Source organism: Dendronephthya gigantea, unplaced genomic scaffold (genome assembly GCF_004324835.1).
Source record: "Dendronephthya gigantea isolate DGI-Jeju-01 unplaced genomic scaffold, DenGig_1.0 000099F, whole genome shotgun sequence".
NCBI lineage: Eukaryota > Metazoa > Cnidaria > Anthozoa > Malacalcyonacea > Nephtheidae > Dendronephthya > Dendronephthya gigantea.
Window position 1 is genome coordinate 144,079 of NW_021163109.1, and position 19,762 is coordinate 163,840.

At 35.4% G+C, this 19,762-nt stretch overlaps 2 protein-coding genes across 2 annotated transcripts in view; both read right to left on the reverse strand.

Moving 5' to 3' along the window:
- Positions 1-1,700: 1,700 nt before the first annotated feature.
- Positions 1,701-10,971, reverse strand: LOC114534356 (carboxy-terminal kinesin 2-like). The gene is made up of 14 exons (XM_028555794.1): positions 10,861-10,971; positions 10,174-10,257; positions 9,740-9,880; positions 8,493-8,544; positions 7,712-7,884; positions 6,949-7,185; positions 6,178-6,468; positions 5,728-6,012; positions 5,459-5,635; positions 4,525-4,663; positions 4,178-4,317; positions 3,889-3,962; positions 3,528-3,603; positions 1,701-2,455 (listed from the first exon to the last, which is right to left on the reverse strand). Exons 1-14 carry the CDS (start codon positions 10,876-10,878, stop codon positions 2,408-2,410), a joined length of 1,935 nt encoding a protein of 644 aa, XP_028411595.1. The 5' UTR covers positions 10,879-10,971; the 3' UTR covers positions 1,701-2,407.
- A 2,296-nt stretch (positions 10,972-13,267) lies between these two features.
- Positions 13,268-19,762, reverse strand: part of LOC114534347 (tyrosine-protein kinase receptor Tie-1-like) — a 106,956-nt gene continuing 100,461 nt past the window's right edge. Inside the window, exons 11-18 of the mRNA XM_028555783.1 lie at positions 18,647-18,763; positions 18,338-18,513; positions 16,420-16,548; positions 15,869-15,939; positions 15,279-15,319; positions 14,657-14,753; positions 14,121-14,220; positions 13,268-13,769 (exon numbers count right to left, since the gene is read on the reverse strand). Of these exons, the coding sequence (XP_028411584.1) occupies positions 13,662-13,769; positions 14,121-14,220; positions 14,657-14,753; positions 15,279-15,319; positions 15,869-15,939; positions 16,420-16,548; positions 18,338-18,513; positions 18,647-18,763 (839 nt within the window). The 3' untranslated portion in view covers positions 13,268-13,661. The remainder of the gene's footprint in view (positions 13,770-14,120; positions 14,221-14,656; positions 14,754-15,278; positions 15,320-15,868; positions 15,940-16,419; positions 16,549-18,337; positions 18,514-18,646; positions 18,764-19,762) is intronic.

Sequence of the window (19,762 nt, forward strand, 5' to 3'; positions counted from 1 at the left end):
CGAACGAAGGAAACATTATGTTTTGTGGACCCGAGACCTGTCGATATTTCACGAGGCGAAGCCGAGTGAAATATCGATGGTCGAGGGTCCACAAAACATAATGTTTTCTGAGTTCTCAGTAAATGCGTTTTTTTATTATATACCACTTGTCAAAGAAAAACCTGAAGCTACAAGGTAAACAACAAAATATCTATTCATAAAAGACATAATTTCAAATGGATGAACAGTCTAAAGGTCGCACGTCCAGGTGCGCCGCACGTGATTAAAGTTGTTATTTCCCATGAGATAACACGATATCTATTCTGCTGGCGCTCGCGCTGGCGACATCAAAATTTCGTCACTCTCGTGTGATTCGCTTTTGACCAACGAAATGCTACGAACACCAAAATCTGACAAGTGGTATGCAATAATTTAAGTTATTTCGTTTATTTTCAATTATATACCAACGCATTTTTCATATGCATCAGTAGTGTGCACATATACAAAATTTTAAACGCTTCAAAAATTTGTATTATCTAACATCTAAGAGTTACATAAACGCTCTTTCCATTTTCAGTAGGGTTTCTCAAATATACGCTAGCTTTAAGATTCAGTTATGCTATAAAGAATCATATACTTATCATAGGATTGGCTAAACACTAGCTTCGAGCTTAAATTTAATCATAATGGCTCTGACCGGTTGTATGAAAACCGGGTATATAGCCTTATCTACCGTATAGTGATTTTCAACCGATTTTATCCTTCCATGGAGCCAATAATTATTAAAGATAAAAAAAAGGTTATCCAGCTTTCATAGAACCGGCCCTGAAGCCAGTTGTTCGAAAGGCGTTTAACATCAGAATATTTCTGATGAATTACATATGTTAAGGCTAAACGCATTTGGAAACACCGGTCCGGGGGCCCGTTGTATGAAGCCCGCGTTTATAGATTAAACGGTAGTTAAGCTCAATAGAAAGCAGTCTATCGTTTTATTCAACAAGCGAACTAAATGTTTTTTACCTTTATAATACAAAGATACTGTTTACAACTACATGTTCAGTGCATAATATTGAAGTTGGCTCATTCAAGAGAGATGTAGCTAAGAGTGTTACTTTATCCACCGTTTGAGCTAAAGGATACAATAATAACTTAACAAGGCAATAAGCCAATATTGTTTATATGAATGTCAAAGTCTAGTATGTTTTTTGGTACATCCTACATGTAAAAAGTGGCCCAAGAAGAACCAGGTTTTAAATCAAGTTTCTGATAACACAAAAGAGCTTGATTTCAAAGGAGCGTATAAATTTTGGGTCACCCAGATTGATAGCTAATTTTGCAATTCTTTTGCACGTATACATATATATAAAACTGGTTTGTATGTGGCACAAGACTGGTTCATGCATGTATGTATACTTATATAGTAATTATCTGAATTACAAGAACCTGTCCAGTTAATACGTCATGCATTGATCACAAATTCCTAACAAGGACCACATTCGTTTAACGTCGGTTCACACGATCCAATTTTGTTGGATCCAATTAATTCACTTCTGAGCAGCAAATCTACTATGAAGCCAATTCAGTACTGCTTTTCGATAATATCAATAAAAATGTAATTGTTTTGGTTAAAGACTATAAATCCAAAAAGAATACTATATATCTGTTTAGTTGCCATTCTTTTTTACAAATTTAAAGCAAGATTATAAAGATCGGGTCCCTTCGAATGGCAGATTGATTTGGAAATCGCCCAAATTTGCTTTGACTCAAAACGTCCATGCAGTTTTAGAAGTGGCACATTCGTGTTGCTTTATCAACTACATGAAGGGGAGTTGGGAGTCACTTATATAATAAGTACATGGAGATCAACAGGAGAATGTATATGTATTTCAATGATAACGGCGCACACAGCTCCATTAGACAGCACGCGCATCTATATAATTGATAGTTTCGACTGTTCTTTCATGCCATATATTATTGTATATAGCTAACATAGCGGCAGATATAACGTCATGCATAGAGGGAAATTGGGTCGAATTGTAAAGTCGAGTTTGATCCAACATTAAGAGTATGTTGCGATAGACTGAAAAACAGGCCAGTGCAATCATTACAAATGTTCCAAAAAAGAGGGACATTAGATTTTGCAGTTGCTTTATGAATCGAAAATTCATCTCTGCATGCTCTTAATGCATGCATGTTATCGAATTTAGCATCCAACACAAAAGATCGGGACCCGAATGTAATAACACCGCGAGTTAATATTTCTTATGGTGCAAGTTTTGAGAATCGCAAAATATTTACAAAAATATTACAGCTTTAGTCAAAACTGCACAAAGGTACTTAGGACAGAGTACTCCTGCTATATACATGTTCACTTATTATTCTAAAATGATAAAACTTATATATTTCAATGTCATTTTGAGTCGCGTCTTTAATTCCTTTTGACTTTTTGAGCGGTGCCAATGTTGCATGTGTTGACCTGAAAGAAACAGAAACACCATGCCAAACCATTGATATACACAAATGTAGCCGGCGGCTACACTGTAATGTTTTCAAGATAGTTCGAATGCAAATTAACATACAGTATCATAGAATGTCAATATATTACTTAGAAATATTTTCAATAAAGAATACCACTACGTTAAAAAAGATAATAAAGGAATACGCAATGTATCAAATGGTTTTTCATGAAAGATTGCGTGATCCACGCATGAAAAAGGGTCGCGAGAATTCCGGAAACCCATCAGTTACTATGTAAAAGCGATTTACCGGCGCGTTACCGAAAACGATATCTGATTTATACGAGATCCGAAATGTGGCTCGAATTTGAAGTTGGATATATCCACCAAATATTAAGGATAGTGTTTCAGAGGAAACTCTCTTAATTCGTTAATGGTCTACAGGCAAGCTTATTTTATTTGATGGAATTTCTTGTTTTTTACATGTTTTTATGACGCAAATCGATATGCTTGCCTCAAGGAGCTGAGGTCTACTGGATATGATTGTCAAGGAACAGCCCGACCATGATGGAAATTCACTAAAGGAATGGACGACTTGCGCTTTAGACTAACTTTTGATCGAAGTAACTAGAGGAAAATGAATCACCCCAGCTAGAAAGATCTTATTTAAATTAGTAAAACTGCCAAGTTTAGCTGCGAAATTTTGTAAAATACGAAAAATATAGCCATGCGAAGTTGGCATATTTTGTATACTTTTGTATTACGTGCGGAAATGTGTAACTAATTTAGTTACAAACTTCCGGTCGTAATACAAAAGTATACAAAAATCGACAACTTCGCATGGCTATATTTTCCGTATTTTACAACAATTCGCAGTCAAACTTGGCAGTTTTACTTATTTTAGTAAGCTCTTTTAGAAAATGTCCTTTTTATCGCCGAGGTAAGAAATTAGTTTAAAGCGCAAGTCGTCCATTAAATAAAGCTACTCGTAGACCAGAATCTGAGTACCTCAACCCCTGAAAACATTCATGTCGTCTTCGTTGTCAAGTGTTTCCTTGACACAGTTGAAAGTTTCTTATCATATTTGTTTACCTTGGTCGCAAAACGAAGTGAGCTGAGAGTCTCTTGTAGAGAATCTTCACGAGGAGAGATATTGACAAACATTAGACTACAAAGAAATTTAAGATATCACTCAATTTTGCTTCATAAGAACACTTCCATAAGGCATTTATAAAGATAGATGGCAGAGAATCTAATACTGAGACTCGATATATTTCAGGAAAAGCAATTATTATCTATAGATCTGGGGGCATGCAGTTGTTTGTTTATATCAATGTTAAAAAATTCTTTACCCTTTGGCATAACAAAAAATCGAATCTTCAAAACTAAGTTAAAATCGTTTCCAATAAATATAAATTTAAGACGAAGCTTCAAGAATAGATTGTAAACTCACCTCTTACTGTTTCCACCAATCGAATTTTGAAGTAAATAGGTCAGTTTAGAATTTCTGTATGGCACATGGGAATCCTGAAAGAAGACGGACGAAACTCAAATTAATAAAGTTTATTTTTGTAAACGTATAAATTAAAGACTTGACCATGCATGAGATCACCCAGGAATGAAGCGGTTCAAATTTTTATACCTTATTATATACAGACGTCCTGGGCTGTCATAATATTGGCCTTGATACCTAACCTTCTAGTACTAGTAGCAAGTATTGTACAAAGTAAGTGATCATATACCTTGTTTGCCAAAGCATTGAACACAATACCCAGATTAGACAAACTCTTGTTGATATTTTGAGTTTCTTTCAATCTCGCCCCAGTCGACCCAGATTGACTCAAACGCTCGGATCCAGCCAGATCCACAAGACTCAGGGTACCTAAAATGTTATTAATATCAACATTCATTATTGACAGCATGATGATTAGTATACAATGCAAAAGGTGTAGAAACATGGAAAGAACCGAACAAAAAACATCTTGAGAAGTTTACTCGGGATGGTTATTTTTTTTTACTTGGCACTATTGCAATTTGCTACGTAGCTTTTCCAGATATAATTTATAATAGTTTTCTCTAATATAATTACCTTGACATTGCTCTCCCGTAATATCATTGTTTCCAGTTAATTTGAGCCGAAACACGGAATGGCTTCTGGAGGAGCGCTCATTGCAGTTCGTCGCCGCAACGGCGCGGTTCTCGTATGCCTTGTGCAGAAGACTTGATACCTAGAAAATTAATTTACATAGCACCATTGATGGACTTGAACCATCGTCAGAACAAAGACTGATTTCAAAACTGCCCCGGAATGGTTTAACTTGTCCATATTCGTGATAAAATGTTGCCAAGGTTTGGTCTGTTTTAGAAAGTAATCTTTTTATTGCTTCACTAGATTGATGCTCAGAGTCGTCAGTGTGATAAGATAACCAACAATATGTTAGCAATCAGAGTGGTCAAGGAAAATAGTCTTAAGTATTTTGACCTAGTCTTCATTTGAACGTGAATCACAGGGCGCTTTCCTTTAGGCGGCCAAAATGGTCGTAAATTATTTTGAATTGAAAGGGCCATAGTATATATGGCAGTCAACATATCAAATAACAGATCTCAACACGGAGACATTAAATACATTCGGAATAATACGGAACATGACAAAAATGACTTGCTCGAGACAACTTGAAACGAACCCATCTGAATTTTTCGATACTTTGATATCACGACGTCAGATTATTATAACTGGTTGCATGTGATATTATGTAACAACGTCAGTGGAGTCAAAATGGCGATACATTTTTTTAATACTTGCATACAATGTGTTATCACGTAGTTGTCGAATTGCGACTGTTGCCTTTGTGTATATTTGTGGATACATGCACGTACTAGAACCCTTTCTGGTTTTCAATAAATTCTCCACACATCTTAAACGATGAAAGACATGATCTATCGGGCTGCTCCCATTCCATTTATAATGTAAAGCCATGCATGCACCAATTAAAGTCATAATACGCAGCAAGCTCCCAACCTACCTGGTTCGGAGACTTCACCGTAACCGTTTTCAAGTTAGTGACGTCAACATCGTTCGCCTGCTTTCCGGTGTTTGTCACAACTTGCTTGATTTCGTGTTTTACGTTCGGGTCACCTGTGGCAAGCAGATCACGTATCGTCTCGTTGTATATCTCGAGAAATGACGCCTTCATATCGTACTAAGGGTATAAAAAAGAACGTTAATTTACTGTGTATATGTGCAAAATTTATTTCTAGAAAAACAAATTGTTTTGCTTAGTCATTTTTTTACCTTCCATCCTTTGCTCTCCAAATTTTCACAAGTATAAAACACTTGCTCCATGGCTCTAGGTATCATTCCCCAAGTCTCTCTCTCGCTTAAATCTCCCTCCATTGTGAACGTTTTGCCCGAGCCAGTCTGCCCGTAGGCGAAGATACAAACATTGTAACCGTCAAGCACGCTCTGCACCAACTGGGATATTTCCGAAAATACCGTTTCCTGAGAGGACACTGGAGGAAATACTTTGTCAAAGTTGAATGGAAGGTTGCTGGCTTGACGCTTCGTGCCACTTATGGACTAAATTAAAAAGTGAGAATATAGTCTTTTAACTTTTCATTTCAGTTTAAAAACTTTTGAAAAACCTTTAAATATAGCTTAGTGGTATCAAGTAAAGAAGTTTCTTCTGGAGGCGTCCATTAAAAAAAATGTCACCATTAGGTTAAAAATTATATTCCTCTTTACCTCACTTCCATTTGTTTGACACAAAACAACGTTTGTATCATTCTCAAACTCCATCTTCGTCAGCGGAACGTCAGCCTCGGTTGGTAAACTTGGTCTTACTCTGCAGAACACACGAATATTTCCCTTCAATTCCTGGACAGCGTTATGGAGCTTTCGTCGTGTTGTTTCTTCTTCTCTCAGCTTGCATTCTAACTCCTCAATAGTTTCCTCACGGGATTTGACGGTATTTTGAAGCTCAGATATCAAAACTGACTGGCGCTCAATCTCATCGTTTGCTTTCTTAAAAGAAACCTAAAAATAGGAGGTTCCATGGATTATAATTATCACAATAAACGAAGAATAAACCATTCAAACAAACTTGAATCTTACGGTGGGTAAGATACAGACTATCTGCACAAACTGTTCCCAAGCGCAAATCAGACCAGGTTATGAATCCCAGAGAGGACTGGCTGGCCTCCTTCATCAACACAGACCTTCATCAGTGCAGCTTGCAATTTACTACATACGTTATAGGGCGTTGTGTTGTTTGAAATTAATCTTCACGGTGGAGATGATTAATTGTAATACTCCACCGTGAATGAATTCCTAATGTAACTCTCTTTATAGTTTACAGCTGTTTATAGTTTATAGCTGTTTATACTTTATAGCTGTTTATAGTTTATAGCTATAAGAACCTAAATTCGATGCAGTGCATGTACGTTGTTGTACGAGTTCCTAAACATGCAAGTATGAATGTACAAAACGCTCGCGTTTATTGCCAATGCTTCTTACCTTTGTTGCCTCTAATTCCGTGTTGACAGTCAAAATTTCTGTAGTCATAGTTGATAATCTTTGCTTTAATGTTTTAATCTCGTTCTTCGCCAGTTCTGATTCAAACTTATATTCCTCGTTTTCCCGCTCGACGCGATCCTTCTCTTCTCGTTCTCTTCCCAATTCTTCACGTAATTCTCGCTCCACCAGTGACTTCTCTTCCAGACGAGACTGCAGTTCTTTGCTTAGCGCCGATGCCTGCATGGAACAGATGCGCAATGATAAGTTGGTTCAGTGGAATAAAAATACATGCAGTTGATTTTTTTTACCAGAAGTAGTAGAAATTTATGCATTCTGATTGGGTTACTGAAAATGTAATCAAACTTGCTGATTGGTCTAAAACGAAATCCCCCTTTGTTGTTTCGTATTGGTTTCGCTGATGAAATCATGGCGAAAACAAAAAGGGGCCGGTTGTATCCAGTCTGTTTAGCTTAAACGGTGGATAAGTGAAAATTAAATAACACTCTTACATGATCTGTCTTGAATGAGTCAACTTGAGTATTATGCACTGAATATGTATAGTTGTAAACAATATCTTTGTATTGAGGTTAAAAACATTTAGTTTGCTTGTTGAATAAAACGATAGACTTTCTTTCTATGTTAAACTTAACCACCGTTTAAGCAAAACGGGCTTGATACAACCGGCCCCTGGTAAACAGCAAGGTTTCTTTTCCTATAATAACGAGTTTGAATGAGACACGTGGAGCATTACAATATATCTAACCTCCTCTTTTTCCTTTTCCTTGAGAACGACGTTTCCTTGAAGTTGATCTTTTTGTGATTCCAGGGTCTCTATTCTCTGAATACTTTCCTGTTGTATGCTCTTCAATGTTGTCATATATTCTTCCATATCTTCCATCCGACCCTTGTAATCCCATGCTGCTCTTTTTGGAGCACCTTAAGGTCATGAAATAAGATATCACAATGTGAATACTTCACAGTGCATGCGATGCTGTTAATTAAAACGAATTCATTGAAACTGCTGATCAAAACTGCCATCTGAAATGCATATAAATTATTTTACCCATTATCGTTAGGGTAAAACAACCATATATCAACTAGTCAACGAATGAAAACCTAGCTACCGTAGCTCGTTTCATGGTTTTGCTCAATTGAGATTAAAATACCGTACTGTAATTGGATTCTAGAAGAGTAGTACTCTTCGTAAAAACTTTATTTCATATCGACCGCGAACAAAAGCAGCCAACATAATAAAACTTTATATTAATCTAAAGAATCACAGGAGACCAATAACTAAGTATAAGACGAGGGTGGGGGTGAAGAAGAAAGTAGACAGGAGTCTTGAATTTACCTTTCATCTCAACTTGTTCTTAAACATATTACGTAATATAATATACGATTTTTTGACAGAGAAGGGGGGAGGGGTCAGCACGTTTTTCGAAAATTTTAGTTCCCCCTTAATTCATATTTCTCTGGTTCCTATGGACGGTGAATATTAAAACCACAAATAAAATATTTAAGATATGTTTAAAATTACTATGTACCTTTCTTGTTTGCAACGGTTACAGTTTCTCCTTTTCTTACTTTTGCAGCAGGCTAAAAGATCACAGACAAATTTTTTACGGGAAATTAATATATACGGGAAAACAGAAACAGATTTTACAAGACGAAAAAGACATCGTCAGCGTTATTTATAGTGAAGTCTTTTAAAAAACCACGAAGAACGATGATTATGATCAATGCATATGAAATTTGATCTCCAAACGGCATTTGAACCATGCAAGGATACTGTATGAGCGGGCGAAGAGCATTTGTTTGCTTTACAGGTACGGCGTAGCACACGAAAGTGTCCAGTTTTCTATATTGCTGTTTTATACTTAAGAAATAGCAAAGTATTTTACGTGTTTCTTATAGAAACAAGCGTGAGAGTTTGGGAGAACGGGAAATAATCAGTGGGAAAACGAGCTCGTAGGGCGAGTTTTCCACGTTATTTCGAGACTTTCACAAGTGTTCCCATGACTGTATAAAAACACAGGAAAAAATGTTTTCTATTTCTTTTATAATATAACTTAATAAAAAGATTTTGTACAAATATTATAATTCGATTCAATTACAAATTCTCATTACATCGCTTCCTTGTCAAGTTCAGCGGGAAAAATTCCGTGTTCTATACAGTTTTAGTATACACCAGACTATTGTCTATTACAAATCCTACATTCTGATTGGCTACCCGACCATTGTCTATTCGTGATGGTGAACGTTTGGGAAAAATTCGCTCGCGCGACCGTATAAAATTGAATTGATTGAATTTTTTTTCGGTGTAATTGCGGTGTATCGATTATTTTCTCGAAATTAATATATCTAGGTACAGGGTGTATACTAAAACAATTAGACAACTCGTCTTCGTTGCCTATTCGCTCATCGACAACTCGGACTCGTTGTCTAATATTATTGTTAAATAGAAACACGCTTCTCGACCAATCAACACGCGCGTACTATGAATGTTATATTATAAAATGTTATGTTTACAGTATGGATTATATCGGTACTATATATATATATATATATATATATATATATATATATATATATATATATATATATATATATATATATATTATATATATATATGTATTATATATATATATATATATATAATATATATATTATATATATTTACATATATATACATATATATATATATATATATATATTTATATATATATATTTATATATACATTCTAATGCTGTCAAAACATGTTTAAAACTACAGTATAAATATAATGCTTACCGCCATGTTTTCAGTGTTCGAATTTTGTCGTTTTAAGCTCTTCTGCTGAGTCGGTTGTGTTGTTGTAGCTGGTCGTTTAGTGGTGGTCAAAGCTGCAGTGTGTTTATTGATGCTGCTAGCTCGTGAGTTCAAAGTTCCCGACTAAAATTGAGACAACATGGTTTATTTGTAAAAAGGATAATTGTAGTCTGGCTTCGGCCAAGAATGCAGGAATTATAGCTACAGCCACGAATGCTACCAGGAAGTATGCAGCTGAGAGGGGTGTGGGTATATATTAATCAGTTTGTATATGTCTTGCGTACAAATACAAACTGAATATACTGTATATACATGCAATGTCAATGATATGTTGGGTGTTATAAAGCCCGGGCTTAAAAAAATACCAGTCAGCATGCGCGGATTAGTGCGAGTTAGAGATTCGTAACAAAACATACAGTTTGAGGCTTTCTTTCATCTCTGCACGTTGCCATGGTTGCACGACGAACTACAGCGATGGGTTGTTTTAACTTCCTGCTGGCCTAAAAACGCAGTAAAGCAAATCAGACTGTCTAATCAAATTTAAACTGCGCAGGGTACCACTTTCAACAACGAACACATTCGAACACATTATATTTTCTGTGTGCTAGCTTGGCTCCACAGAGATTAATCATATTATATCATTCTGAACTATATTGTATGAAGTTGTAGCAAACAGTTGGTATTCTTAACACTAACAGGCAGGCCGGGTTCTGATCTACGAGCTTAAAAAGCCCTAAGGCCCAGGGTGATCATGAGATTTTGTAATTTTCATGCTAGATTCAGTCAGTTATACGCATATAGTCATAAACCAGTCCAACAGGTCTGATTTTAATAATTACCAAATCTATTTTATGAGGGGGGAACCAGCTAGCTAGCAAGATTTGAGCAGCTTTTCTTATAGAATATTCATATATGGTCAAACTGCCCAGCCCCAACGTTTATTTTGCCAAAATTTGATGTGATTTAAATAAACATCATATAAATATTTCAAAACTGTTTTTTGACACCTATCTTAGATTAATAAAACAAAATAACCTTGAAAATTTATGCCAATTACAGTGGATAAATTATGATTTCCTTAATAAAAACTTATGCTTGCTTACGTTTGCTTTTGAATTCATAATGGTAGCTTCTTCTTTAGTTTGATCTTGGCTAACTAAATGATTTGATCCAAGTCTGTATCCCTCACTCTGTATTTCAGGTCAGGTGGTATAGCTAGCCTACAATCACAATATGATAATTAAGGTTTAGTAGGTTCTCACACACATGCAGTTGTGGCATACAGTATCAAATGTACTGTATGCCACTTATTAAGTGAATTAACCAGAACTATATAAAAAAGGAAACATGCTCTAACAACTGAATAATTATGATATTGCACAACAAATTAATGGGCACTAGTTCTGCTGACTGCATGATCCATTCATAAATAAGTAAACTAATAGAACTTTTACCTATACCGTGAGCAATGGGATCTATTAATATATCATTCTGATCTGTTGTTTGATCAATTTTCTATCCCAATCAGTACCAATCGTATAAGCCAACTAATTTTAGAGAGTTGCAAGCATTTGAATTACTTTAAATCTTGGTAATTTTCTTATTTTAGGCATGCAGCATTTCACAAGGGTTCTGTTTTAATAGATGTATTATGCATTCCTTTCAAAAGTTATTCATTGTCCCTCTCTTTTGGCATTGCCATCCTCCTATGAGGGTAGGTGCAAATAAGTTGTGGAAGCCCTAGCTGATTGTGTGTGCCTTAGCTAAGGCACTACCATGGGAAATGTTTTCGAATGGAGGCCTATTACCTTTATCTTACCCTTCCCAAATATGTGACAAGGTTTTATTCTTTCCAAGAGGCACTCCCCCACTAAATATAGTTATGCAGCACTAGTAGGTTCTTAACTACCGAACCATGCTGACATGCATGTTTGAATGGAATAGTAAACTAAGTTTGTTACTTGCTTGCATAAGAGATTATAATTCAAACAAGAACACAATATACCTATAAAATTCGATCAGGTTTGAACATTGATGGTTGTATGCACTCATGCTTACGTTGAACAGGATGTTCAACCATTGTACTGGTAGGTTAATATTTTAAGACAAACTTGGTTACTGGGGATTGTAAATATATGGGCATAAATTCAAACTTTAGGAATTACATGCGGAGTAGCTAGAGACTTCCATGGCTCTGACAATCAAGGTACCAGACTTTTGACAGTCATTATAAGACATTTATTTTCTCACTTCATAATTTTTCAAAAAAAACAGCTGGTGGTAATCTATGTCAACCTATGGATGGCAGCAGGCTGCATCCCCACAGGCCTACAAAACAACACTAGATCCATCCAAGTAAGATGATGCCACAGCTCAGATACCAAAGGTAATTTTGGGAACAAACACTTAATTTATGTTGATCACAATGCGCTAGAAACTGGATGCAGATCAGCATCAAATGGTTTAGGCAGACACCTTGACCTGGCTGAAGTCTGGAAATCAGAGCTTAGGCCAGGCAGTGAAATTCACATAATAATTTAATTCTGATGATGATAAGTAGGCCCAATTGTGCTTACAACACAGAAATGTCTACAGGTTGTAAAACTTTAGTAGGTTTTAGTGCATATAACAAACACCGAGCTATAGCACAGTAATAAAAAGCCTAGCTGGTACATTATTTTGTAAGCCAGATTTTTATTGCTAGATATATAACTAATATAAGTGCCAGTTACAAAAGGAAATTACATGTATATATATTTGAGGTTACTTCGTAGATGTATATTCGTGGTATTTTATACTACATAAATACACTATTTCTCTATCTGTTATATATTATATATGATCTATGAATCAGCACTGGGCATCGTATATTTAATATGCCGCGACTATAAACAAAATATAAATACCGAGAATGAAGAATTTTAATACTTACGTTCACCGTTTACAATGAGATTTCTTTAATAGCTGAACGAGTGCTGTTTCTAATACGTAAATCACAAATGGATCACAATATATTTTCTTTCTTAGTGTTTAAAATTACCCGAAAGTAAAGGATAAAATCATATATATATTCTTTGTCAGACAAAAATCGTTGTTATTCGTTTCAAATTTTTGCCGCTAAAAAGAATTTCCGATTGCAAGGCGAAAGCTGACGGTTCCCTCCGACAATATTTCCTAGCCTGCGAACAGGTGTTTAAAACTGTGCCATAGAACAGAAGGTAACAGAAGGTAAATAAATCGTCGTAAAGTGCACTGAAGTCTGAAGATGATCAAATCGAAACTAGTATCCACAAAATAAAGTCGTTTTTATTGCGCAAAAAGACTCAACTTGCAATGCAATTCAACTTGCAATGCAATTCTACTTTGAAGAGATGTAAATTAGTGAAGAGGCTTTAAAATGTAAGTGTAAGAAACACCATGGAGTGTGATAAAGAAAGAAGATTGGTACTTGCCAAATTTACATATTTCAAAAGAAGAATTGCATTGCAAGTTGCACGAAAAATTGCACCGTGTAACAGGGCCTTTACATGTGCTAGTTTCACAGTAACGACTTTTGTTGATAATAAATTTAAACCGCATTAGCTGCCCTTTTTATTAACCTAATGTGCCCCTGGAAGCTGGTGCCCAATCTCTGCAATGTCTTGCTAATCTCTGGATGCTTCCTACGCCACTGACTCGCTGTTTGATGTTGTTAGAATGCTAAATCCAATTATCCAGTATTCCTTACAGGATAAATATCGTCTGAGAATAAAAATTCCTAACGTGATTATGATTTTGAGGTCTCACTCACCAAAATGCTAAGCCTATGGGATCGCTGTCATATATAAAAGAGATTATAGAAAAACCGTGAGAACAACTACATTATTCTCATAATTATCAGCCATATTTCATAGAAACTGTTTCTTCAAGCGGTTACATCATCATTTTTCTCATCCTTGAGCTCAACCTCAGCTGGGTTTATCGTTAAACAAAGCTTTCCATCCTTTAGTGACTTCACATTGATGTAAGACTTCTACGAATGAAAAAATCTTTACTCAAACGCAAAAGATGACGCAAAACATATTTTATAACATGATAGCTGTTATGTGAGTTAGGATAAACACCTAAATGTCACATTCAAACCTATTAGTATTGTCGTGATGTAATCGCATATTGATGACAGATCTAAATTATATGTTTTTCAAAATTTTTGGAAAAGTCTAATTAAGAGCTCAGCTCTTTCGTAATAAACTCTAATATTTGTCTTCAAACGGCAATTAAAAATGAAGTCATGCGAGAAGACAGAATCTTCAGGGTTCAGTTTATAATCCTAAACTGCAAACAGACAGGACCGAAGTATAAGATAGCATAACTAGCACTTTACCTCATCATTACTCATCAAATCATGAAGACGTTGGTGGATTTCAGAGAAGGATGGTCGATTCTTCGCATTAACCTTCCAACAATTTGACATTATTTCGTATCTGAGTAAAGAAACCGGTTCATTAAAAGGTTTTATTATATGGCAAGCGTCATTTCCGGTGAAATCGAGCTCATTGATTGGTTGGGAAGAATTTTCAGCGGTCCATTACTTTCCCGAAACGGACCGACACTTTTCTGTTATGGACCGGCGTTACCGGCGATCCATTACGAGAAGAAAAACAGATAAATTTTTAATGAAGAAGGCACAAATAAATGCTGAAGAGAAGATTTAATTGTATTGAAATTAATAAGACGTCTCGGGACAATTAACTTTAGTAAACTAAATAATTCAATATATTGTTTTTGTTTTTATCAAATGCGTACCAGGCTAATAATACGAATTCATGTATTTCTTGCATGTTTCTTTCATTGAAGTGTTAAAACAGCTAGTTCATGCGGGAACTGCATGGACAAAAGCAAGCAGAATATGCGACTTACATTTCAATTGAGCAGTGAGGTGGTTTTGGCATTCGGCATCCGGATCCGACATGATTGATTATGTTATACGGTGACATCGCCTTGTACGGCTCTTCGCCTGAAAATATGGCAAATTGAGAAAATTTGCAGATGCAGTCGTTTTCTTTATCATTGATTTCATGGTTTTATTTTATAGCAATATAGCTTTTATTCCTTTCATGGTGACTTACGAACGACCCGTTACGGCTGATAAAAAGAGAAAAATAAAAAATTGCAAATTCAAAAGAAACGTTTAAAGCCACTACAAAACCCTGTATTCAAAAATCTCACTCACACTCATTAAGGTGAAATTGAAATTTTGTCATGAAAATCAAGTTCCTATTTGAGTGGAAACACCGCTATACGGAAATGAGCCGTGTGAGAGAGCTCTTAGAATACGGGCGTTAGTCTAGATATCGTTCACCTCTCAATATACCTCGTACCTAGGGTACACACCCTTCCCCAAAAGAGTGTAACGCAATTGAATTTTATCTTTTTAAAGAATCACGACTTAAAAGTTAAGATAGATTTCCAGCATTTAATATTCTTGATATGTTTTAGTATACAAACAACTTATTAACTTCGTACATACAATAACACATACCCAAAGTCACGATTTCATAAAGAAGGATGCCAAAACTCCATCTATAAATTCAGAATGATGTATGTCAGATTCATAACATTCTCTGTGTTTGTGAATATGACTTTGCGTAACGATTTTTATTTATTATTTGAATAGTCATTATAAATGGTGTGCAATACTGCAATTGGGAAAAAAACAGGAAGGACCAAATTGAGCTTCAAATAAGAAACAAAAGTACAATAGCCAGTCTCTAACCCAGTACTATGGCCGGTCTCTAACCTGCCTAAGAAACAAAAGTACAATAGCCAGCTGACTCTAACTTGGCGAAGGAACAAAAGTTCTATGTTCAGTTTCTACCTGCCCAAGGAACAAACGCGTACTACGGCCAGTCTCTAACCTACCTAAGGAGCAATTAAACGTATACTATGTCCATGCAGTCTCTACCAGCCCAAGGAACAAACGTATTATGACCAGTCTCTAACCTGCATAAGGAGCAATTGAACGTACTATGTCCAGTCTCTACCAGCCCAAGGAACAAACGTAATGGTATTATGGCCAGTCCTCAACCTGCCCCAAGGAGTAAACCTATAATCACTAAGGCAACAACTTACACATCGCTGGCTGTTGTAAATATACCATGAATTAGGCTCTCCAAGGCCATCCATTTAACAGGAAGAAGATTCTAATAAAATGAAATAAAGTAAGTAATCCTTAGTAGGTGCTTTTATATCGAGAAATGTTGTACTGTTTCCAAAGCAAAACAAAGTTGCATTTTCGATGTCAACTTTTTTCGATGTCAATAAAATCGTTGGCAAAAAAAAACTCGTGAGGTGCTTTAATTAACAGGCATTCACAAATGCACTGAGCCTTGTTTAACATCGCTATGATGTCTGTTCTGAATAGAATTTCAGCATTTGCAATTTTTTCTATTTTTTTTTAATATTTTTGTCCAGACTCTTTTGTTTGTTCAATATTTTGAATATGAGTTTCATCAAATACACGTTATATTGGAAAATAATTTGAAAATAAATCAATATTTCCTATAGTTTAGCTTGTAAATAAAGTCTCTGATAATCAGATTCAATTATTTAACAAATTATTCATGCCAATTAAAAAATTATTTTTCAGTAAAATTGTCCTTTTACTATTATAGTTCATATACCTGATTGCTTCGTATATATTCCTCAGCACTTCCAATATCTCTCGCCAAACCGAAATCAGAAATTTTTGCAACGTTTTCTAATTCACCGGCAAGAAGGATATTTCTGGCTGCCAAATCACGATGGACAAACTAAAATATTGCAAGAAGGTTAACACCATGCCTGAAAGCCATAATTATTATATAAAGGCATGAATAAGCCTATATAACGGGAACAGGTAGTTCACGTGCATGCAGAAGGTACAGTGGCTGCATGTATGATACCTGTTTGAAATTGTAGTAAAGCATAAATTTCCAATCTTATGGAATAGACCTTTCGATAGTGACGTCACAATATTATCGTTTTGAGATGCATGGCCTTATGCTGGGGTTAACTGAGATGGCCATCGCGTTTTACTCCCACGAGCAACGTGCAAAGATGCAAAACATCTTCTTCAACATGCATGCGTGAAAAATACTTTTTTTCATTTTGACAAAATTAGTGTGAAAATAAGCTATAACACAAGAACGAGGCTGCCGGTCGTGGAGTGGTAGCCTCGTTTTAGTGTTACGGCTTATTTTCACATTTATTGGTCGAAGTTAAAAATTCTTTTTATGCATGTGTGCAAAAACAATGTTTTGAATAAAACTTAAAATCCATGTAACTTAAGGTGATTCTAAATTTAAAACGATAATGTTGGACGTAATTATCGAAATTGTTGATTAAATGCTACTGAATGAGGATTTTAACGATTAATTTTCAATGGAGAGCATTAGCCTATAGCTATAACTGCGAGTATACGATTAGTAGGAAATTCGCGCCAAATTGCTATAAGCTACTAGAAATATACATGCATGCAAAATCCCCTCGCCTGAAGCAATAAACATATATTTACATGACTGAAATTCTACAATACTCGTTTCTGCTGAATTGAATGATCGAAGTCAAATAAGAAAAATCCTATTTCAAGTACAATTGTAAAGTCGACTCTCGAGCTATCACATCCAACTATAATCATAAAATAATCATTAATTGTGCTATGAATAGTGTTACTGCACTACAATTTTCAGCGAAATATAGATTCTTTTTTAAACACAATCACCTTTAAAAATAAATGCTTTCCCAATCTTAATGATTTTAACGAAATTGACAAATAAATTCAAAAAGGTGTCTTACGTTGGTAAAATACTTGCATGCGTTAAAATACAAAATCTACCTATTTACCTGCATGTTCAAGTACTAGTGAATTTTTCGATATTTTCAAAACCAACCAAATGAAAAATATTTTCAAAAAGTTTTATAATTCAAATTATCAGTTATGCTGACGCGACCGAAATTTTTTGATTTAGCCAATCGCACGCTTGCAAACGTTCGCTAGTTACCAGTTTTAACTCGTTTTAAACTCACGTATGTGCATAACTTACAAAAATGCCCAACGTCCATGACATATAATGGCGGACAACTTTAATTTCGCATCTGCATTATATTCCCGGGCGTAATTAACTGAAACCTCTGGGGGGGATTAGTACCCTTGCTCTCGTGGATAAACGTTCATTAGCTTTCGGACGTCGAACCCTGGTGAAATTGGTAACTTTGGCTTTTGATTTGATGAGCAATGATGATCTTTCTACTAACACTCTTTTTTAATACCAAGCAAGCAGCACAATAACGAATCCCGCACTCGATATCGATGATATATCATAGTAGGCTGCATAATACATGCATGCTAAAACACACAATTATATTAATTTTATGGATTTTATCATCTTGGTGGACTTTATTAAGCCGCCAAACGCAAACAAAATAAACTTTAAAGTGGAAGAAAAGTCCATACTCCATATGTAAACAAACGGTATGATATATGATTGCAAATTTGAATTCAACGTGGAAAAGATTGAGAGCTATAGTGCACTAGTGCAGTAGGCACAACTGTCATAGTACCTTTTGATTCGAAAGATGCGCCATTCCACTTGCCACATCAACGGCAATTTTCAAGAGTTGACGATCGTTCAAGGTGGAAGTTATATGCGAGCCAAGGTTAGTAATAAGTTTACTCTTCCTCAGAAATTTCTGAAGATTTCCAGCAGAGCAGAACTCTGTCACCACCATTAGTTTTCCTGAAGTAAAATATTTGATATTCGCGGCATCAATTAAAAATACGTAATTACAAAGTGCGGAACAACCCTACCTACTAAAGAAAAGATGTTAATGAACAAATATAATAATAATGGTTCTTCATTTTTGTCGTACCTTCCACTAAACAACCGCCTATAAATCGTATTACATTTGGATGTGGTTCTTTGTTAATTTTTTTCAAGATCTCCAACTCGGCCAAAAGATCAGATATATCAGATTCTTTCGCAGTGTCTGAAACAACGTCAACAATTTTAAAAGGTACACGTTATATGATATTTATAAGAAATAGAAAACATTTTCCGTGTTTCTATACAGTGTGGTATAAATTTCGAGATGACTATTGATTTTCCAGCATTTTCATTGGTCAAGATTCACTGTATCTGATGCTTTTTGTTGTTGTTTTTCAACTAAGAAATTTGAAGTAATTAGAATTTTTTATGAAATTATGTTGATTAATTATTATTATTTTTTGCAAACACCTCGAAATTTAAACTAAAACATTTAGTCGCCTCTTGCTTAGTAATCACCTCGCCTTCAAAAAACTAATTGTTAAAATAATAGAGACGCGCGCGTGGGGGTTTGGGAGGACATTATTAATTCGAGTTCTCCCAAACTTTCGAGCGTGTTTCTATGAATGAATAGAAACATAAGATTTTTTTTATCTATATCAATTATAATAAAACTCAATAAAAAGATTTTGCACAGATATTATAATTCGATTCAATTACAAATTCACATTACGTTACTTCGCTTGTCAATTTCGGCAGGAAATGTCTCGTTTTTCTACACAGTTATCCCCGAGCGGGCGCAGAGCGCCTGCGAGGGTACTAATTCCGCTCGGAGATTAGGAAATACACCCGGAACCCGGTAGAACGTAGGCGAATCCAAAGTTGTCCAAATCATAGAGATTATAAATAACACTAGAGGAGGCATTGGTATCGGAAACATCAGTCAAAAAAGGGAGCGCGATAATGGGGGGCAAATTCAAGTCCCGGATAATAAACCAAGCGCTGATTGGCTAGATCAATGCCACCTTAGCAACCACGTTAGCAACAACTAAAATTTTTATTTGAAAAATTATATTCGTTTTTTAGATCGCTTTGCCGGTTTTTTAAGGAAAAACAGTGCTTTTTGGAACTGGTTTTACTACCTTAGACATCCTGAAATGATATTTTAGGGAAAAAAAACATTTAGAGATAAAAAAAATCGTTTAAAACGACATATTTTGGC